This window comes from Euprymna scolopes, chromosome 19, assembly GCF_053919585.1.
Source record: "Euprymna scolopes isolate OS-2025 chromosome 19, ASM5391958v1, whole genome shotgun sequence".
Taxonomy (NCBI): domain Eukaryota; kingdom Metazoa; phylum Mollusca; class Cephalopoda; order Sepiida; family Sepiolidae; genus Euprymna; species Euprymna scolopes.
The window spans coordinates 75,334,569-75,358,673 of NC_136500.1; the positions used below are offsets into that span (position 1 = coordinate 75,334,569).

Below are 24,105 nucleotides of genomic sequence, written 5' to 3' on the forward strand. Positions count from 1 at the left end.
TGTTGTTAAGCAAGGAACCATATGTATCACACATACAGCAAGTTGGTTATATGATAAAGCTAAGCTTTAATAAATATAATATGCTGTTTCTCCCATTGTTTGGTTGGTCATTATCAACATGTCAGCAAATTCGCATTGCTAAAAACAATATCAAAGAGGATGATGATGGTGTACTCAGAAATCTTTTTTTTGCAAGTAAATAAAAATATAAATGATTTTAGATTTTTTGATCACAAAAATGATATTCTAAGACTAAGTTCATTTAAAAAAAGATGTTTTGTTTATGTTTAGTAGGAATCACATCAGATATAGTGTCATGCTAAACTTGTTCTTTTTAACTGTCAACACAGTTGAAGAGCTGAATCTACATTTGGTAAAAAAAAAAAAAAATCTAATCCAAAGTTGATTTTTAACAACAGCATCAATTTTGAGTATCATTTTAGTTTGAATAACAACCACTTAAAAAAAAAAAAAAAAAAATAATCCAAATGCATAATTTTTTTTTTTTCAAAAATCATTTATTTATCCAAAAATAAGTACATAAATATAAAATATGGAGTCGATAATGTAAAATGAAAATTCCTTATCACTGGATTCCACCTCTCAGTTTCAATTGCTTGGGGGGGGGGGCGCATTTGTAAGTGTTTTTCAATCTTATGTGATTTCAATTAAATGGAATGGTTAGTATATGGAATTAGTGCATAAAGCATACTTCAAATATTTTGTTTTTATAAATCTTATTTAAAAAAAAGAAAAAGAGAACTCTAAGGCAAATAAAAAAAGTAGAAGAATATAAAAAAATATGCTTTTAGATTTCAGCTAAAAAGATAAAAACTTATTTAAATAAATATTTGTTTCTGATATCATAGAAATTAAATAACGAAAGATGATAAAACAAAAAAAATTTCATTATCCTTAAAATGATATTTTAACAAGTTGTGACCATTTATACAATTATGGCATTACAGGCTTGAAATATAAAAATAAAATTTTTAGCTAAAAACCTGCAGAGGCATTTAGCAATGCCTGGGTAAAATAGATAAGATGAAATAAGAGTTCAAAAACTTAACGAAAATAAAACATTAATTCAAGTGCATAAGAAACAAAATAAATCGATTGAGAGACTGCATATGATCGCTTGACAATGCAAAGATGAATCAAAGTCTTATCTGCGTTTTACTTATTGGGAATACTTCATATTGTATATATATCGGAAACGTTAAATCGAAAACTATTGATCTGATCAAGCTGAAATTTATCAAAAAGCATCAGATCTACAGAGATCTGGAAAAAAAATCAGAAGTTGAAATGTGGTCCAAATTTTCTGACCATAACCGAAGGCTAAACAAGATGCAAGATTTCATTAACTACAATATGGGCCAAGTGGATTCAGCTAGACGGGTGTTTTTCTTTCACGAAAAACACCCGTCTAGCTGAATCCACTGTCAAAAGTTTCCCCCACTCTTTATCTGTGCCTAAATCAAAACGCGGATTCCATGAACAAAGCTTCTTTCTTAGAACTGCACGCCTGTGGAACTCTGTTCCGTCTGCCTGCTTCCCACCGGACTACAACTTGGATGTGTTCAAGTCCAACGTTAACAAATTCCTAATGAACCGCCCCCTTAAGTAAACACTTCATCAAATCTCCACACTAACATAATGTACTTGCAATAACCCTTATCCCTAAGTGGCTTCCGGGCCTTGATAAGTGGTGATCACTGTGTAAAAAAAAAAAAAAAAAAAAAAAAAAGTAGCTAGTCTCTATGAGGAACAGAACCAAAATTATCAAAAGTATAACTTGCTTTTTTTTTTTTTTTTTTTTTTTACACATTATTTTAACCCAGATATCCTAAAATTAAATCAGTTCTAAGACTATGACCGATAGTTTAAACAAGTTTGGTGACAATTACAAGGCTGTACACAAAGAAACGTAACATAACAACCTTTGTTCTAGCAAAGAAAATAAACATGTTCATCTCACTTAGGTATTCAGGATGCTTTAAGTATCCTAGACCCTGCAGTGGTTAATGCCAATCAGGTTGTATACAGTCATATCACTTCTTATGCACTCAAACCAGGTCTACTGCAATCTTTAATGCCAGAGATATCCAAATGTGTTATGCAGAGATCAGTGTTGGTATGGTATGTTGTATATGGTTGAAATATCCGAGACAAAAAAGTAGGTAAGGCACCTGTAATTTTTACCAACATCAAGTTTCTGATAAAGCATGATTAATGCAATCGGTTTCGATTGCATAAGAAGTGAATTTTCTACAGTAAGCTAACATTAATCACTTCAACTACTTTGTTTTTTAGCCCATATAAATTGCAAACTTTGATGATCTATATAAAATCCAAAATAATTATTTTTTTTATACTTACAGGCAAGTATTTTTGCAAGCATCAATACAGGAAGTGACAATTCCTACTGATCAGGAAATTCGAACCCAGCCACAAAGTCACCTCTAGCGATCAATTTTATTGATTATAGATTTTTTTCACTGGTTTATAATCTTCAAATTTCTTCTCAGATAAATTAGACGCCCTGTATGTGTATGTGTATATATATATATATATATAGACACACACACATACATACACAAAGCTCTTTGTTTGTAAATAAACAAATTGAGCATTTTAAAAATGGTGGTCATTGTTTATGGAAAGATATTGAAGATATGATTTATAAGCACTGAATCCGTGGCTCAAGGAGTAAAACTGACAACTATCAACTAGATGGTTGTAGGTTCGATTCCTGGCTTGAGATGTGTGCTAGTCTAGTTGCACTGAAGAGTTGCGATACAGAGAAACAGTGCTTATGGATAACTATATATTCTTTTTTTCACCCCAAACATGCTGGCACTGAAGCATAAAGGACTACCCTGACATGGGCCAGATTTAAAGGGGACGAGAACAATCTAAGTAGGAAGTTGAACAGCAAAATATTTATTCCCATTACATTTAAATTTCTGCATATTGATATAGTTGGAAAAAGAGTGAGCAGGGAAAGAATTCCAAAAATAAGTTCAAAAAAAGAAAGCTATTAAAGTAGAATATGTTTCACTAACTAGGGACACATACAAAGAAGGAGTGGGACTTCACTGCTAATTGAGTAAGTTGAGAATTATTCCATTAAGAGAGTACAAGTACAATAACTTCAACAGAGCATATTCCATTCAAGTACTTTTAAAACAAGCAATGTGATGTGACAGAGCTGAAGCTTGACAGACAGTGCCCAGTCTGTTTAGAACTTTTTAAAAATTTTTTCCAAGAGGGAGAGGCTAATAGTTCGATGACAAGCCCAAATGTGGGAACAATACTCCATGCACAGGTGAATTGCGACTTTAGAGATAGAGGATAAGCCTACCATGTTCACAACAAACTTGATAGTATATTCTGTGTACTAATTCCATTCCCTGTTGCCAGAGAAGTTTAAATTGTTAGACTCTAGAGAAAGGTTCCAATCGACCATCATAATCAGTAGTTGGAAAGACTTCTTATAATTGGTAACAGAAAGAAGTTTTATTTTGGTATCATTAAATGTGACCATTCATTTTTGTCCTGATTCTACTACAAAATGGAGGTAATTTCCCAACAATTCAGCTATTGCAATGTTTGTGTGGACATTGAATTTGCTCTCATGCTAGTAAGAGAGCATAGCGTCATCAGTAAATACACACATCTCAGATGTGATTGTATCAGAAGTTGTGTCTAAAAAATCAGGAATAATATAAGCCTAACTATCGACCTCCTGGAGCACACCCACATTGATGTAGTGTTGTTTGGATGCATGGTCGAGAACTACCTATTTGGAGATGACAACAAGATGGCTAAATCCATACTATTGATTAGAAAGAAGTTCAGCATTTTCTTGGTGGTAAAGATTGATTGATGATTCAAATATTTGAGCCAATAGCAAGAGAAGACTTATGGGGTAATAATTTTGCTGCAGGCGAGTTCTTTCACCTGGTTGAAAATTTGTTACCACAGAGGCAATTTTCTAGCTATCAGGGAAGGAATATTCTAAAATGTTATTTGTTTTAAAATTTGGAAAGAACAGGAGTCAGCTCAATGGAGAATTTCTAATATCTTATTTATAAGAGTAGAGTGCTCAATATTGGTAATAAAACTTGTATAGATTAATGTGTGATAACTGCCAATTTTTTGTCATGCATTCTTCAAACCATATGCATTGCCAGCAGCATTGTCTGCAAGCTGAGATTGAAAAATTTCTCTTTCTTTCACTACTTTTGTACTAGTATATGTATACAATGATTGGCGTCATTTTGAATTTTTCCTTCTCTTAGTCTAATTAAACAATCAAAGTATTTAAGTTTAGTCTATCCTACTATTTAATCTTTATCTAGAGGGAGAATATAAGGATTTGACTTTCTCAAGAGTAATAATGAAAATGATGAAGTAGCTTAAACAAACTTGATACCGGCTTGCTGAACTCACATTGCACAACAGTAACCACAATAACACAAAGCACCACCAAATATATCAAATACTTTTAATGAGTATGGAGATATATTTTTATATACCTTTAATATGATGGTCCTTAACTACAATTGAATTAATTGGAATATTTCTCCTAGTTTTTGATCATTTCTTTTTTGACAGTTTTTATTATAAATTTATCGACAGCCAATATATTTTAACTTCATGAAAATTAGAATTTATAAATACGTATGGGTGAGAGATAAAAAAAGAAAAACACTTTGTAACTTGGTTACAATTAATTAGATCTAATAACTTTCTTTAAAAATTCTATTTTCACAGTGAAAAACTTAAAAGGGGGGGGGGTTGTTAGATGAAAGAGAAATAAACAGAGAGAAAAAAAGATATAAAATTTTCATTAATGAATGCATTTGCAGTAAGGATGTGACGGGATGAAGGTAATCAAGCAATATGACTTGTTTGTTTAACCATGACTCAACTGAGTGGATTATTCAGTGAAAAGAACTTGATAACATAATATTATCAAAGTTGATGTCCAGCTTTAGATGACTATATAAATATTAAAAGGTGAATTTTTAGTGGAGCTGATGAGAAAATGATGATAATGCTGAAAAGGTGGTAAAGTCAATTCACTATAACAAAGATCTGTTATCATTCCACCGTGTATTCTTTTTTTATATCTTGCGTATGTAATGGTACATTGGCCCAATTTGATGTAAACAAGCCAATCGGATAAGGGTCGTCCGACTTCACATTCCCAACCAGATCTCCCTGATCTTTATTAGTTGCTGTCCAAATCTCATCAGCCGGTAACGGTTTGGTCACTGTTGTATTATTTGTGTGTGGTGATTTCGATGTGGTGGATGGTGATGATTGTGATTGTGATGATATAGCTGTATGAGGTAAGTGTGTGAAATTACTTGTGTTGATATTGTCGGATGTGGAATAATCAATACTTGACGATGCAAATTCATTACCATAATGTTGCTCATGTTCGACCTTTTCGATTTTTATCGAAGTTCTCTCGTTTATATTAACATCACCAATGTTATCACTAATGGAAGGAGGAGCAAGATCATTGTTTATAACTTCCATTAACATGTCATCACTTTCTGTTCGCACCTCGACTAAAGGCAAATTTGAAAGAGAGATATTGGTGCTACAATTATCGGCCGTTGTGGAGTTCAAAGAATCGACATGTGCCCCTTTTTGGTAAGCTCTTTTTGAGGACGAAATCCTTTCAATTCGGGAAGTAGTTTGAAGGCTTTGAGATTGAGATGACATTTGTTGGAGAAGACCAGACGATGAACACGGCTCACTCAACATTGGTTCCAGTATAGTCGGCAGTGTGTTTGCTACCATGAACGGCTTGAGTTGGTTGCTACAAAGTTGTTCAAAATCCTTCATATCTAATCGCTGGGCGATGATCTTCATTTGGAAAAGTAAGTCCGGATCCAAGTCCAAGACGCCGTTGTACATGTACTCAGCAAAAGCCAGAAGACCTTCTTTACTTACTGAGCTGGGAAATGTTACTTTTGGTAGTTTATGTTGAGGTGTATTATAGAAAACATCCAAAACTTTAGGACACACCGCACCAAGAATCATTTTATGAACCTAGAAAAGAAAAACAATATAGTAAAACTTTAGAAATACACTTAAAACTATCAAGTGTTAAAAAAAAAAAGATCAAGAAAAGATTACAGTTTATAGAAGCAAAGCACATTACCAAATCTGTTTGCAAGCATTATATATATATATATATATATACTAGACTACACATGACCCATTGAGTAAGTACATGTTATACCTAGCTATGGAATAGTGAATATTTTGAAATATTTTTAGAGCATGTTCATGAAAAATATGGTAATTAAAAAAAATCCCAATAAGTTTTGGGAAAAAAAAAACATGTTTTGAACAATTGAAATTTTTATTTATTTTTGAATAAAAAATAATTATTAAAACAAAAACAGTAGTGTTCTTGTCGAGTAGTTTTTATTTTATTCAAGAAAATAAAAAGGTGCTCATGCACTTATGAGCCGTGCTGAAATAATGGCATTTAGAAAGCCATTCTTAACATGGGGATGGGAGGGTGTTGTGCACCTATTCTGTACTTTCCCCTAATAATTTAATAAAAACAGGTATCGTAAAATTTTAATCAAACTTGAAAATACTATTTAAAAATAGAGCGGATCAATAAGTGCACTAGCACCAAATAACATTTCACTGGGTTTCGATCTACGACATTCCATGAGAGGTACGTACATGCTAAAGCTTTTTGTTTATTGCCACAAGTGCTAATTTTGACTTTCACCAATTTTCCTTAAAAAAAACAATTAGAAACTCTTCAAACATTGGGCGAGGCACTTAAACCATTAAAAAAAATAAAATAAATATATAATGGCAACATAAGTGCATAAGCACCAATTTTTTTTGTTGTTGTTTTGCTTTCATTTTGTTTGTTAAATACAACAAAAAAAAAATAATAAAATAAAAATAAAATACAAAAACAATAAGAAAAGGGTATCGTAAAACTGTAATTAAATTTTTAAATAATATTTAAAAAATAGCGCGGATTATATTTTGACTTTCACCAATTTTCCTGTTAATAATTACATAAACTCCAGCCCCCCCCCCCCAATAAAATCGTAATAACAAAAATCGGTGAAGCTTAGATAAGTAGGTCTTGCAGACGAGTCTTGTTCTGACATTTGGAAAATTTAGGTCAACAACCGAAGCTACCGAAAAGTAACCCTTTTGAATGAAGATGGATATAAACAATATTTTTTAAATTAATTTCTTAATTTTACTTAAAAACAAAATGTAAACATATAAACAAAATATTTTAGAAAATAATTTAATTTAAAATAAAAATTGATTGTAAAGAACTTTTTTTTTAATTATTGAAAAATATTGCAAAGTGTTTACATAGCTGGTTCTTTGGGATAATAGGGTCGCCTGAAACCTCTCTTCCAAAACGAAAAAAGCTTTAGTGTTTTTACTATTTTAAAGCGTTTTTTTTTTTTTTTTTTTTTTTTTTTAACACAAGTAGTGGCTAGTTAACTCAGAACAAGTGCGCATGGCAGAAATTCTTCAGGGTTTAAATGTATTCTAATACTTTTATGGTGGTCGAAAAACGTTTTTCAGCTGCCATATTACTTCCTATTTACTTGCCTCCCCACGAGGGCAGAGTTAGACACAAGGTCGTTTTTTAATGTAGAGAAGCAAGCATTTATTACTAAAAAAACGAAATGGTGAAATATAAAAGCAAATTAAGCGAAAAGTAAAAAAAATAATTTTTTTTTAATTCAAAGAATTAAAGAAAGAAAAAATTCAAAGAAATTTCGAAACTCATAAATAAAGATTATCTTTAAAGTAGTTAAAATTCTTGTACATCATATTAAATATGTTATGAAAATTTCTGACACTTTTATTATAAATTTTTGAGAGCATTAATCTCACTTCAAACACACAGTTCAACTTAAAAATATAAGAGAATCGTAAATCTAAGGTATTTTTTAACGATGCGAATCCGATTCCCCCCAAAATACACGATTCTTACGATTAACAATTCCGATTAATGTACCAGCACTACTCGTGATGGAAAGAAAATATTTTTAACAATTACATAAATGGATTAAGAATATATATATATATTTTTGTTACATAACAGAAACATTTGTATGAAAGTATATTAAAATGAAAAAAAAATATAGATATATAGATTTCTCCGAGTCGTTCTACCACAAGTATGTGTGCGAGTGATTATCTTTGCTCAATTTTTATATATATATATATATATATATATATATATATATATAAATAATAATAATTATTAAATTTATTTATACAAACATTAATGGCTACATATGTGCATACATGTTTCTGTAATCATCCGCGTTGGGGGATTACGTCATCAGGCCAAGAATTACGTCGAAACTGATATTTCAACCAAATACATTTTCCTATTTCATTTGTCAAGTTAGAATGTAACCTGGGTGGGAGTCATAAAACGGTGAGAGGACAAGTGATGTCTTTGAAGATAATAAACATCTTTTTCATTTCCCTTTCCCCTTATCCAACCCATCTTTTGGTTTTTATGGCATAAGGTACTTGAGAATTTAGTTTTTTTGTCTTGGAGTCTGTAAATTAAGAACATTTGCTATGGTCACTAAGTACTGACCGGTGCCTTTCAATCTACACCCATCCACACACATACATGCAACACACACAACACACACAGACACACACAACACACACATACAGACACACACTCACGTTAATACATATATTCAAAAGCGAATATATGCTGTTCGTTTTATTTTACTCACACACACACGTACTTACACGTACATAAGAATACAAAAAGCAAAAGGCACTTACAGTTTTGTTTTTATTTATTAAAGAAATTAAGACACCTTTAATCTCACAATTCAACCATTGCCCTTGTGGGAATGCAAGTAAATATGATTTTTTAATCTATTCTATTTTTGTAATACATGAATATAAAATTTACTTAGTTTCAACATCCACGTGAAAATTATTTGTGTATTTTATTATTTTAAATGAAAAAGTAAAACACTTAAGCAGAACAATTTTATTTATAACGCAAACCAACTTTTAAAAACTTATTTTTAGTTTTATTTATATTCATTTTGTTTATGTTAGGAGTGTAGAAAATAAAATGTATAAATCTATTTAAAAATAAATAAAATAAGACAATCCGTAAATTGTTGATTTAAAAAATGTCCTTTATTACTTCGGGTTTTTCTATTTACGCATACACAAAATTTTTGAAACTCAAACTTGTAAAACAGATGGATGGTCTCAATGCCCAAGTAAGATGATTTGAGTTTTATATTATAATAGATATATATATATACTAGAAGGCTGCCTGGCGTTGCTTGGCTGTAAAATACACTTAAAAATTACATTTGTGCAGATTTCGCATAGAACCAATTTTTTTTAGCAATTATAATATTGTACCTAATATATAGTAGGGATTTCAAAAAGTCACAAAAAAAAAAAAAAAAAATTACTTGTATGCCATCAGCTAGAATAGAAACCAAAGCATAAGTCTCCAGCCTTATCTGTTAGCATATGACCTAAACCATACACATATAAGAATTGCATAAAACCTTTTTGTTTAAATTATTATTTTTAATTAATGCATGCAAAGAAAAACAAAGAAAAAACAAAAACAGGTATAGTTGACTTAAGCTAGGTCAAGGTCAATGAATTATTTTTCAATTTTGACCCTTTAGCAGCTATTATACTGGCTAAAAACCAAACCGAAAGTATGCTTCATGTCCAAATATCCTATATATCACATTCAACTCTGTGGACCAAATATTCAGAGAAGAGTTTGGTAGAGACTGTTCGGAAACACACTGACAAGATTACTTTTATATACATATATATTTCCATGTAATAGAACATATTCATCTTAAATTCTACGCAATTATACAGAATGTAGAAACTATGCATAGAATTCAGCGTAATTATCTAATAAGAAACCATAAAAAATGAATAAGCAATTAATTAATGCTTGTTTTTCAAATTAACTTTCATGTAGCCACTCTTAATATCAATGTCAGAGCCAGAAAAAAAAAAACTCAATTTTATATATATATATATATATATATATATATACACACACACACACTATTTTTTATATAGCAATTATGTGGCTTTGCTAGCTAGCTTTGAGTATTTCAAAAGACTATACTGTATTAGTGATTTAAATAATAACCCATTTTCAGTGGTCATATAAGAGGGATAAATGAAAAAAAATAAAAACTTTCACATTTATTCGTTTAGTTAATATATCAAACAAACGTGTATAATTTTTACTATAATTTAAACATTTTTTAAAATGTTAAGTTTGTTTATAAATATATATAATAGTCATTTGAGGTAAACTGAACAGAGATCTATTATATTATTTTTAGGGGAAATTGATCCAGACAAGGCAAGAAACCATTTAAAATAAGGAGCTATAAATACCTTAAAGGTCGAAAGCTAGTGTACAATAAGTGTTAGATGGATAGATTCTGATCCAGAAAACAGCAATTCTTCCAAAAACATTGCTCATGTAATGTGAGGACTAATATTCTCCAAGTGGTCTATCAATATGAACCACCATTTTCAAGAAGCTATTATTATTTTAAAGAACATAGTCAACCTCTTGTATGGTCTTTTTTCTTAACTAAATATTTCTTCCATTGCAGGCTTGCTATCTGTAGCATGCATTTATACAGTTCACTAAACATGTAGCATTGAACAGGTTTACAATATGGCTGAACATAGAAACTATCATCATTGTTAGTAATTCCCAAAGAAAAGATTAGGACAAACTATATCAATCCATTGCCATGCAAAATATGAAGATTTGAAAAGGTACAAAATAGTTACCTTCACATTGACGGCACCGTTACTAATAAAGGCGTCACATAATCTTCCGGCCTTCCATAAAGATGAAAGATTAGACATGACTGATTGATGATGATTCGGCACAACGAGGATACGTTTCTGTTTCTGATGAACATTCACATCAAGGACAGGATTACGAGCAACAGATGAAGGAGGTAGAGCTGCTGTTGGCTTCATTGACTTTTGGACTGGAGGCTCAATGGCCGGTTGTATAAAAGGTTTTGGGGGCGATTCATCTTCAGAAACATCACTGAAAAGAAATAAAACAGATAATTGCAATACAAATGGTATTAAACTAATGCAATCATCAAAGTTTATCTTGCATTAAACATATTTAATGACAATACCATATTTGGTATAAAAATGAAAAAACTAACATTAAAGGATACAAAATAATATATATATTAATTTTTTATTTTTTGGAAAACACTGGCATTCTTAATTCCACAGCCTTACGGGATTAACCATTTTGTAGGAGCATCTGATTTAAAATCAATTCACAAGCAGAACCTGTAGAAATTCCATAGAATGAGAAATATATTGAATCAACAAATGTTTAAAGCTGATATTTTTCTGGATAACGTAAAAAATTAGTTTTTTGGACAGAAAAACTAATAACAAATATGAGTTTATTAACATTTCTATAAAAATAGTGCCCATTGTATTTTAAATATAGAACAAACCCAAATGAAATAAATTAATACATACTAATATATAGTCAGAAAATAATATTGTGCTACACAGTTCAATACGAATGATAAAATGACATTGTAAGAGATAATCTTTAATTTACTCCTTCAGTCCAGTACCTCTTGGCAGACAATTTTCTTCTTTTACCCTATTTCTTTTGGATGTTTTACTTTCCTTGATGAAGAACCGCTGCACATCAAAATAGGTTCCTTTCTTAAATCATTAGAACACTAATCATATATATTTACAATGATATTTGAAAATGAAGCTATATCAAAGGGAGGTCACTTTCATATTCTTTCCAGGGTTACCAGATTGGTCTTTTTAAAGCCTAATTTGGTAAATTTAGCCTTTTTTTAAAACAGTTTGGCCTTCAAAAATTGTATTTGGCATTTTTCAAAGCATAATGTACAGACTAATAAAGGAACAGACAAAATATTATATGGATTAACACAAATAAAACTCACTAATTGCTAAAAACTTAAACACAAAGAAAAAAAAACAAAAACTGTCAAAATTTTTTTCAGCAGTTGAACTTTTTATGTTTCTGAAATTTTGAGATGAGGATTGATTATTCATATTATTTAGATTCTTCGAACTACTGTTCTCATCGTGAATGTTATTTTCATGTTTCAGTCGACCTTCAGGTGTATCTTACTGAACTCTGGAATCTTTCTGTTGCAGTTGGAAATCTGCATAGAATTTCTAACAGAACACTTTATTTAATCCAGGAGGGTAGCATGTTCTCATTGTGATACTATCACACTCCACTTTCCCCTAAATGTTGGAAAGTGGGGGAGGGGGAAACTGACAAAAGATGAGGACAAATAAGTTTAATGGGCAAAACAAAGATATAGGAAATGAGCTTATTGGCAGAACAATGAAGTTGTTCATCAGGGTAGATAAAAGAGAGCTGAGATGGGTGGGTGGGGGTTGTAATCAAGGTGTGGCAGATGACAGAAACAAAAGGACTTCAGACAGATTTAGGATTGGCAAGGAGCTTTACAATGGTTGGGAGTGGTTTGCAGAATCTAGTGTTTGTTGCGTTTTACAACAGTCCAGTTGCCAACAGTTACCAGTTGAACACAGATGAAGACAGTTGTGAATTTGACACATTCGAAGGCAAATTGTTGCTTGGGAAAGATGGAGAAATGAATTGATCAACCAACTGATGAACACAGCCCCGACAGTAGATGTAGATGTGGATCTTAGTATTCACAAAGTCGATGGTGACACACACACACACACGTCCAAAGTGCAACTAATATTCACAGAATGTGGCCTTTTTTTGAGTTGTTTTATTTTTTCATATACTTGTAAGTCAATGCACTCTCTTAGCAGATTCCAATGTGTGAGAGACAACAACCAAAACCAGAGGAAAAGAACTCCACAGTACACAACATTGGGGTTGGCGGTCATTGTTGAGTGAGGGAATATGTGGTATTATCTCGTTCCATCAGCCAGGACTTGGTAGAAATCTCATGCAGATTCCCAAGTTCAACAAGAAGGTCAAAGGTCACATCGACTGAAACGGGAAAATAACACTCAAGATGAGAGCAGTAGTTTTAAGAATCTAAATATGTCATTTTTATTTTGATGAAAATTAACCAGTGTTTGTTTAATACCATGATTGGCACTGTAAAGTAATTCTTAGGGTTAAACTTAAGCCAAATATAGTACAATCTCAAAATAAAGGGAGACTACCACTAGTAAACACACTAACTGTCCAGTTAACTTATCTAGCAGCAGTGAGATTATCAAATTTCCTCGTGATTTTGTTCATATTAAAAGAGTTTCCAACAAATCAATGTTATACTTGTATGAGTTTTCTAACAGTTTTCATTTACGTAATATTTTAACCATATTCTTGTCCACCATGCAATCTTTGTTTTATACAAATTTTGTATTAATTTTACTAAGTGGAAATTATGAATGATTGAGTATTTCAGCTAGTTTGAAATATTTTTCATTTGAAATATATTAAAAGTCCTTGGAAAGAATTCAGGAGTGGTGAGGGATATTCTGTTCAAATCAAAAAGTTAAGTTTGATAAGTGTGAGAAAAGTATGAATTATATAGAGTGATGTCATCAAAATATTTAGAAAAGCTTTTCATAAAGAAAGTGAATGAAAATGGACCAAACAAGATGTGAAAATGCAAGCTTAAAAAACAAATTGAGGTTATCTCTTCTCCCTCCATCGTGTTAATGTATAATTAAAGAACTCAAATAAAAGAAGCTGTCGATTTGAAAATCATCTAAGAGTCTTTTTTATTGTTCAATTTGAATAAACATCTATTTTTTCTCAACAAGAACAAACTTTTATTATACTATTTCAATGTTACAAAATTCCATGTAAGAAATCCAAGAGTTTTTTAATCCCACAACCATAAGATGATCAAAGATAAAGCTGTTATTAATTAAAAAAAATTTTTTTTTTTTAGCAAATTCATTATCTCTCTACACTAATCAGTTTTACTTATGTCATCATCTTCGGCAGTAAAAAAACAAAAAAAAAAAAAAACTTACATATCAATGTGAATTTCTCTGGGTTTTTTAGCTGGAGGAGAATCATTTTCTATTTCAATTGGCTGTGATGATAAAGTGGAATTATTACTCGATGTGGATGCAGCATTTAACGGAGTTTTCCGGATTCTTTCATTGTTGGCAGGTTTTCCTAATGCAGCAGAAACGTTGAGTTTTGATGCCGATTTATTCTGAAGAAATAAAAAAATATTGACATTGCAAAATTTAAAAAAATCAAAATTACATGTCAATTACTTTGGTTGCACTGATTTTCAAATAGAAACGGATAAATATAAAAATTTTATTTCATTGTAATTATGATAGTTTTAAAAATGTTATCTATAACTAGCAGGAAGACTTGGCATTGTCTAGTATTGAATGAAAAATTGTTTTCCTTACTCCTGTCGATAACATCAGATGACCTGTTTTTATATTCTACATTAAGAATCAATTTTTGGGGTGGGATCCAAAAATGTACTCAAAATTGATAGGGTGGGAATGACATGTAAAACTTCTTAAGACATACCCAGCAATAGGGACCTTTATATACTCCTGCTCTAAGCCCTACACTCCGTGCTACATTTTTTAATTTCTATAATTTTCAAGTTAAAAATAAAGTTGTTTAATACAAACAATATTAGTGTACACACCTTGATCAAAATGAACTACACTTATCCAAGTACCCTAAGTAATGTAGTTTCAGACTATAGTTATGATAGTTCTCTCTCTTTTCAAGTTATCAATGAGATAAAGTTGTCAGTGCAAACACCCACTACACAATATTCCCCTCTATTAAAATGATATACACTCGTACAGTTTTTCAACCTGTAATAGGCAAGGTTTGAAATTTCATAAGAATCTAGCTGCTTTTTTTTTTTAATCCATTTATTTTTGATGCACTAGGGGCTCGTATACCATTAAAAAATAAAATAAGCATAGCTGATTACATTCCTTTTTATGTCTACTATTCATGTCCCATATTTCATGAATATTAATGAAGTAGTTCTTATAGATAGCCATGTATACAGATATTCAACTTTATTATTCACAATAAATGTTGGCCGTGCAAATTCCAGGATGGCTTCATCATCTATTTGCATAAGTTACTGACAATAATGATAATAATATCTGTTAGAGTTAATAATATTAACAAAATTGTTCTTTCTTTCATAAAAATAATTATCATTGTCAGCTAAATATCCTTAATAAAAATTATATTAAAATAAGAAAATAAACAAAAAGTAGATTTTTAAAACGGTTTAAGTTAAAAATTCTTTTAAACGTTTTCTTTTAGAATAATTCGTTTTAAAATGGGTAAAAATCAACACTTGACAACCACCTCATATATCTTAATTACTATAAGTCTTTTCTGATTGGATGATTCCATTTGTTAAAAATAGGTGTGGAAGGTAGAATATATGTACAAGCATTTTGCTATACAGACTATAATTTAAAATATTGAAAAAATAAATTAAAATGGCAATAAAATAAGTTTGAAGTTTAAATATGCTTTTTCAGAGAAAAAACAAAAAACAAAACAAAAACAAACAAGATTACAAACAAAAATACTAACCTGGGATTGAGATCTTTGATAAAGCATAGCCTTCAATATTTTCTCATTCCGCGGTTCATCATCTATACCTGAAATTAAAAAAAAAAAAATTATTAACGAGATAAAATTTTTTTTACCAGTTTCAGAAACTTACCAGTAGTTTTGTATCAAAAGCTTTGGAAACGTTGGCAATGCTGAGCTGCGCGTACTGTGAAACTTTTGTACTCTTCTGCGCAATGTAAACAATTTGCCATCGTAATTGCTGAACCCACAGTATTTGAGGCGTATCAAATTATTAACAAGGCAGTTTGTTTCGTCAATAAAATGGGTTGTAAAGGTGGATTGAGTAGTTCTAAAAAGATCTATTACAGAACAGCTAGCAAAAGTGAAAACTACCCTCGAAATATTGAAAATGATAGGAAGGTACCATCAAACTGAAGAACTTTGTCAAGGACCATACAAAGGTACGTAAGAGAGCTGATAAAGATAAATCTAGAGTTGTTTCATGCTGTTCTCTACTCCAAATTAAATGTGAAGTTGTTATGAACCCTGGGCAGACAAGTCAGGAAATCTTTGACCAAGCCGGATTAAAGAATGTCTCAAAAAGTACTCAATGTTGCCTTCTGAAATAAGTGGCAAAGTCTGTTAAGCTGTGACAAAACCTCCATTAAAGCAACCTCATATGCAAAACCAATAGAAATGGACAGAGGACAACATAAAAAAATGGATATTTCCAAAATTTGGTTCACGGATGAAGTGTGTGTCACTCTTGATGGCCCAGATAGCTAGAGCAAGGGATGGGTCCTAGATGAACGACATCGTCATCAGCGTTGAAGGTACCAACAAGGTGAGGGTTGGATAATGATTTAGGCTGGGATTATCGGAGATACTTTAGTTGGCCCATGGAGAGTCCCAGAAGGCGTAAAAATGATGTCAAATGCTTACATAGCTTTTCTGAAGAAGCACTTTGAACAATGGCTGAAGAAGCAAAAGGTTGACGTTCAGAAGAACCATTATTTTTATGCAGGATAATGCTCCCTCGTATGCAGCAAACAAAGAGTATTTGCAACAACTGGGGTTCTCTGGGCAACGGAAGATGGAGTGGCCTGTAAATTCACCAGATTTGAACCTAATTGAGAACCTTCGGAGTATCATGAAGCAACGTCTCTATGCAAGTGGACGCCCATTTAAGAACAAAGAGGAGTTGTGGGATGCTCTCCAAGAGGTATTACGAGGAATAACTATTGACAAAATCCCAAATTTGACTAATTCTGTGGACCAACGTCTTTTACAAGTCATTCATAAAAAAGGATCGCATATGCCCTACTAATTATGTCAACGTAGAAATTGCTATGTAGTTATTGTGTTCATTTTTCCTAGTTTATGTGATGTTTGAATATTATTTCAATAAACAAGTTATGGGTATATTGTTTTTTTTCTCAACCTCGTTAATAACTTGACACTGAAAGCAACAGATATTCCTATCTTTTGCCATAGTTTCGCTAATACTGCTTTAAATACTTTTATTTTCAGACTGGAGTAGCTGAATAATATCGTAAGCACTTTTTCAAAGTTTCATGGATTTTTATTCACTCGTTCCTTAAATATTTAAAAAAATGTAAACTCGTTAATAATTTGATACACAGTGTATATACATAATGTATATCTGCTGTTGAAAAAGATACTCTGCCTTGATTCACACTAACCTTTATATTAATACTAGCATGGATACCCGGTGTTGCCCAGGTTGACATGAAGTTCTGTTTGGACAGCTGCTATACTAAGGATATTGACCACTTTCATCAATACCCCCACAACAATTTCAAAAATAAAAGAACGGATAAAAACACAAAAATGTAATCACAAAAAAAAAAGTACATAACAACCTACCACCAGATATTTCAGCAGAAGTGATATGTAGAGAAGAAGTTATTCTCCGGATATTGAACACTTTTTTTGCCAGTGCGCTGACCCCCCCACCCCCCAAAAAAATAAAAACTTAACTTTCAATCAAAATAACGGAGTGCCCGCGTGACCGGAAAAAACGGCTGGATTTGAACACAAAAGGCAAAAAGTTACGGGTAAACACATTTGCCCACACAGCCACGAGCACTCACGACATTATGAAATAAGCTTTTAAAGCAGTTTTATTTTGATATGCATGTTTGAATTGCGAAAACAGCAACATAAAAAAGGACCTCCCTTCCAAAAAGCGATCCAATTGACCAAATATTTTTTTTCCTAATTTTCAAATATGCATCTGATGCATTGCTCTTTCAGATGATACCGGTTTCCACCTAGTTGGATGCAACCGACAAAATTTTTTTAGCAAACACACACACACACACAGACATTTTTCCTTTATATAATAGATCTTAATTGATTAAGTGAAAAAAAAAAAAAAAAAAAAAAAAAATCAAACTAAAAATTTAAAAAAAACCAAAAAAAAACCAGAACATGCATCAATTGCTCTAAAAAGAAGTAAAGACAGAAAGAACAGATCTCATTATGGAAATAAAGTAAAGGATATTTTCCAAATTCATTTCAGGTGACATGCCTATTGGAGACAGTATTTAACACGTGATCGAATGAAAATACATTTCTATACAAATCCATATTTGTTTTTATTAAAGATCGGAGGATTAATGAAATTTGATACTAGCAAATACTTATTTTCTCTAATAAAAATCATAGCATAAATCTCTTTAATAGAATTGCAAACATCTTTAACTAATAACTAAATACAAACTTACAAAAATTCAATGTTTATTGTGAAAAAATTATTTTCCATGAACAAAACCATCCAATGATATTTTCTTCTAGCATTTGCAGATGTATTGAAGATTTGCTTGCATGTACATTTTTAAGTATTTTATAAGGAGAAAGACGAGTTGTCTACCTTTTCCTGACCACTTGTGTGCAACTAAAAGGAAATTATGATAGAACCAAAAGATTGGGGTCACATCTACTCCAAATCAAATGAGTTTCTGAAAAATCAGGCTTTTTATTCAAACCGAAAGTATTTCATTTGCATATGAGGTAACAAGATCACAAGTAGCCATTTTTTTTTTTCTTGATTCTTTTTTTCTGCACTGGATAAGCAGGTTTGGACCAATTTTTAAGCCATTTAATCACATAATAGCTATCATTTGAAGACCTGTATACAGCTGAAAGTTGGCAATTCAAGCTGTATTGGCAAAGACAGCCCTTATAAAAATTTGTTTGAAATTAAGTGTTTCCATTATTTTATCCAATCCCTGTATGTGTCCAATTAGGAAGATGAAAACCTTTTTGAATTTGCATTTCATTAACAGCAAGAAATTCATATCCTAATAAGAATGTTCAAATTTTATATTTAAAATGGATATAACTGCATTAAAAACATTTTAGAATTTTTTTTTTTTTTTTAAGATGTAAACAAAGTTGCTAAAATGTAACGGTGTAACTTTTCAAATGACTTTCTTCTCATTCTCATGTGCCTCTTTAAATGGAGATCTGAAATCTATAAAGAATTTTGACCTGAAACTTTTACCTAATCTATGTACAAAGATTGCAATGATTAAAAGCATTGATCAACAATCGACTATGTGACAGTCTTTTGGAGATTGGAGGTTCAATCCATACAACAGGCAATAATAACTATGAACAACATAATTAACACTTTTACCGAGCCATGGCTGACAAACTATTCCTATCGATTAAATAAAAGGTTCAGTTCAAAATACTATATAGGTTCCCGAGTTAGACAAAGATCCCCGAGTTTGAAAAGATGAATGTGTAGAAAGTTGGAAATTGCATTGATCAAAATAACAGATTAGAATAGTAGTTCAAATAATTTAAATTAACATTAGTTTCCAAAAATCCATTTTCAAAATATTAGAATAATTTCAAAATGTATGGATTTATTTTCAATAAATGAAAGTTCCAAACAGATTGTTACATAAAAAAAAAATCAGAACCTCCATCATCTATTATTGCCCTACCAATGAATCAATGTTGCTTTCAATCTAATTAATGATGTAGTGTATAACATACTTGTTTTTATTTATGTTCATTATTTATATTTAAACATTAACATTATTTTTTTTATTGCAATTAATTTTTATTCAAGATGAGGGAGGGGGTAATAATTTCAGATTTAAATGTTTTCCTAACGAAATAAATATCTTTAAGATACCCACTCCACTCCACAAATAAAACAACTGACATTTTAGAAAATTTAAGAACAAGAAAACATTTTGAATGATTGAATTAAATTTTAATGAAAATAAACTAGTGAGGCCCATGAAAATTACATGGTTAATCAACAAAAATAAATTTTAAGTTTACTATTTTATGTGCTTATATATTTTATTAGTTTTATACATTAAAATGTAAATACATAGCAAACTGGTTTATTCTTATGAAATCAACAAATTTAAGGTGACGAAAATTCAAATAAAACAGTTTTTTTTTTAAATAATAAAAAAAAAAAAATTACTTTCAGTTAAGAAATTCATTGAAATTTCATACTTTAGACAAAAATGATTCAACACCAAATAATTCTCAATGAGATTTTTGCATTAATAGGCATGAAAGGTGATTCCATAAGTATAAACAAACACACACACACACATATATATATATATATATATATATATATATATATATATATATATTCCATATGAGTTCTAACTAGTGTTGATGCGAATGAATGACAGGATTTTTTCTTTCTTCAATCATTACCTCAGATTTAGGGTTAATGTTAATGAAAGGTATATCTTTGTTATTTTCCTTTATTTTGTAAATATATTCCATGCTTGCATTAATTTAAAGAACTGGAAAGGTGAATGGAATGATTCAGATTAATGTATGATGAAAAAATGCAGATGAAAACAAAGTTGCTAAAATGTAACGGTGTAACTTTTAACTTATTCAGGCATATTCAAAATAAATAACATACAAATTTGACGGATTGATACTTTTTTTTTTTTTTTTTTTTAAACACTTTAACTGCAGCTCACCACTCGCCTTTAAATTGACGACTTTTATAGGTTTTCAGGTCTGCTGAAAACGAATATCATATTCAAATTTGAGGCAAGAAAGTAGTTTGCTGTATATTAAGATATTTTCCAATATATTAACGAATTTCAGTGGCTGTTACCATTCTTAACATGGGGAAAGGGTGTTTTATAACATATGTGCATTAGTATTTGCTCAGTTGTGGAAAAAGCTGGTCGCCAGTGAAAACAAAGGGTTACATTGAATAATAAAGGTCTTAATATCCATAAAACTACTTGTCTACCCCAAATTTAAATGTGATATTCGTTTTCAGCATACTAGAAAACTTCTAAAAGTCGTCAATTTAATCGTGAATATCGAGTTGCAGTTTAAAAAAAAAAAAAAAAAAAAAAAAAAAAAAAAAAACAGGTTTGAATAAGATATTGATAAAACTATCAACTATTTAGGTTTTTCGGGTTTGTATTACTGTATACATAGATTCGAAAAAGTTGTCAAAAAACAAATATATAATAAATAAATGTTATCAAAGGCGAGATAAGTTACTTTTTTGTGTTTTTATTCAATGTAACATGTTCATTCAGCTCGAAAAACATGCAGTGTTTACCGATGTATTGGAAAATTCAAAATGGCGCCCAACACTCTCTTTAACATGGTAAGTTTGGGAAAAGGTGTTATAAATAATAAACTAGACAAAATACAATTAAAAAAACACCGAATATATGTCAACTTATGTCACGGTAACATATAATGAGCGAATTTCTAACAGTATTTTGTCTAGTTTATTATTTATAACATCTTTTCCTGAACTTACCGTGTTAAAGAGAGTGTCGGCCGCCATTTTGAATTTTCCAATACATTACATCAGTAAACACTGTATGCTTTTCGAGCTGAATAAACATGTTACATCGAATAAAAACACGAAAAATATATCCAGTTAGGTAGAAAAGTAACTTATCTTACCTTTGATAACATTTATTTGTTATATATTTGTTTTTTGACAACTTTTTCGAATCTATGTGTATAGTAATACAAACCCGGTTTTTCACATCTATTTAAAACATGCAATGGAACCTACCCTGGGCAAATTGTTCCTGGCTTGTATTTAACCGTTTTGAAGCCATGTCATTTTGTTTCTTCAATAAAGATTTCAAATCTTTTCTGACGACGTCAAATTTGAACATATTTTGTGCAAAGCTCGAGTTTCTCTTGGCAGCTTTATTATTTGTTGTTGATAGCACCCAAGTTGACGCATGCCTCGCTATGGCATCATTAGTTTTAGCAATGACACAAGATGTCTGGTCTGCAGGATGATTGTGCGCCACCCTCTGATGTGGATGCGAACACTGCAAGTCCGTGTACAAGGCTCCTTTGCACTTCTGCGACCATTTCTGAACACAGGACCACCGGATCTTGTTGGACCTCTCTGAATGTTTTGTGTACATAAAACCTTCATAGACTATTTTGGCCTTGCCTTTCCGGCTCTTTATGAACTCCATCTTCTAAGAAAATCTTAATTGCGATTTTTTTTAAAAGTCAAGATGTGAGAAAAATAACGGAATTGAACTTAAAATAATATACATTGTAAAACAAAACTGACTTGGGCAGATTTTGTTATCGTTTTTGTGATCCAATTCATTTTAGTAAGAAAAAAAAAAAAAAAAAAAAAAAAAAAAAGTACTAGTTAAACAGCAAAACGAAATCAAATTTCCGAAAACACGTTTCCGAATTGAATAAGGTAATATCTCATTTTATAGTTGTTACAACACCAACGTTAACACATTTTAAAAAGAAAAACACGAACTTTTTTTTAGAAAATAGAAAACGTAAAGAAAACCAATTTCCTTTGAAAATATTTTAGGGATAACATTGTGACCCTTATAGGAAAGGTGAATTAATTGAAACCAGATTATAGTTCCATCATGTCTACTTTAACGATACAGATACAAAACGGTAATGCATTTTAAGAAAACTTGCGTAACAATAATTAAGATTTGACTTTACTCAATAATAAAAAACTATTTGTTGTACGCAAGATAAATAAAACTAAAATGTCTGACTGAACGTATCGAAAATCACATTAAAAAAAAAAAAAAACTCAAAATAAATAAAATATGCTACAAAAATAAATCTAATGAAATCATTTTAAAATCCATTTCTTAAAGATTTGCGAGCCGGGTTATTTACATTATTTTTTTTTTCTTTTATGATTCTTAATTTTGAATACAACAAAATACGGTTTTCAACTCAAGAGGAGAACCGGAAGAGATTGCTTTTTTTTTAAAGTTAATATGAAGAGTTAAATATGCAATGCTTTCCTTGAAATGTTGATATTACAAACGAACGACTAGATAATAATAATAATAATAATAATAATAATAATAATAATAATAATAATAATAATAATAAAAAGAAACAAAATGTAATTTTTAAGAAAATTATCTTCGTAGACTAAAAACGAAGAAATTAGAATGACAGAATTCTGCAACTACTACTAGAGACCATTCAACATGCAGCGGGAAATATTTGCAAACAAAATAAAAACAAGGGTAGATAATTCCCGAAGATGATTTCTACGGATGATCAAATGAGACAAAAACAAAAATTTCTTTTCGGCTTCAAATTTATTAGTTTTAACAAGTTTCCTTTTCAATTTCAATATAAACGGTTGTCGGCGTACGACCACAAGGTTGTAAAGAATTTTGGACGTAAGTCGGTCATGTTAAATTACCAGAAGAATATTGGTGTAATGTTTTTTTTTATTTTACTTTAATTTAGCCACGGTGATTTAGGGGCCCAGAATTTATAAGAGGCATCCTAAATGTAAAATCGTACACCAAGATGTTTATTCAGATACATTTAAATCTCTGCATCAGGGAACGAAACAGAATTCGAGAGGCCAGATTTTAGAATAGAAAATAAAACTCGAAACAAAGCTAAATAAATACACAAAAGTTGTTCACTTAAAAATGGTACTTGGTTTCACCAACGTGTGTGAAACGTTTATCATTCTTTGAAATAATATATATATTATATATATATATATGCTTTGTTTTGACATACATAACCGAGGAGCACCATATTTATTTCTCCCACAATTAAAACACTAAATGACATACGGTCGTAAAGCCGTTGAGATCTAAGTCACTGGTGGTTTCATTATTTCTTTGCGTTCAAGGAGCAGGTAAAGAAATATATGTATGGTAAATTTTTAGATTAGGTTCACCCACCGCCACAATTTTCTTTTAAATGCCCACTTTTAAAGGTTTTCGACTATGCTGAATAAGGAAATCACATTGAAATTTTGCAGAAATAAGTAGTTATCGAGATAGAAAAGATGTATTATGCATTGTATTCTTTGGCGGCCATCATTGTTTACGCACGTGCGCGCGCGCCATAAATAAATCTACGCGCGTAACAAAGATGGCCGCCAAAGAATATAATGCATA

The 24,105-nt window shown here is 30.8% G+C and overlaps 1 protein-coding gene across 19 annotated transcripts in view; it reads right to left on the reverse strand.

Annotated features, from left to right (window-relative positions):
- Positions 1-496: 496 nt before the first annotated feature.
- Positions 497-24,105, reverse strand: part of LOC145239758 (uncharacterized) — a 340,227-nt gene continuing 316,618 nt past the window's right edge. For 18 of the 19 annotated variants that reach the window (XM_080103182.1, XM_080103166.1, XM_080103179.1 and 15 more), the window contains 4 exons: positions 15,680-15,747; positions 14,110-14,297; positions 10,876-11,143; positions 497-6,075 (listed from right to left, as the gene is read on the reverse strand). In XM_080103182.1, the coding sequence (XP_079959308.1) occupies positions 5,113-6,075; positions 10,876-11,143; positions 14,110-14,297; positions 15,680-15,747 (1,487 nt within the window). In that variant the 3' untranslated portion in view covers positions 497-5,112. Of the gene's footprint in view, positions 6,076-10,875; positions 11,144-14,109; positions 14,298-15,679; positions 15,748-21,734; positions 23,119-24,105 lie in introns of those variants that run through there. The other variant, XM_080103184.1, reaches the window with a different exon arrangement.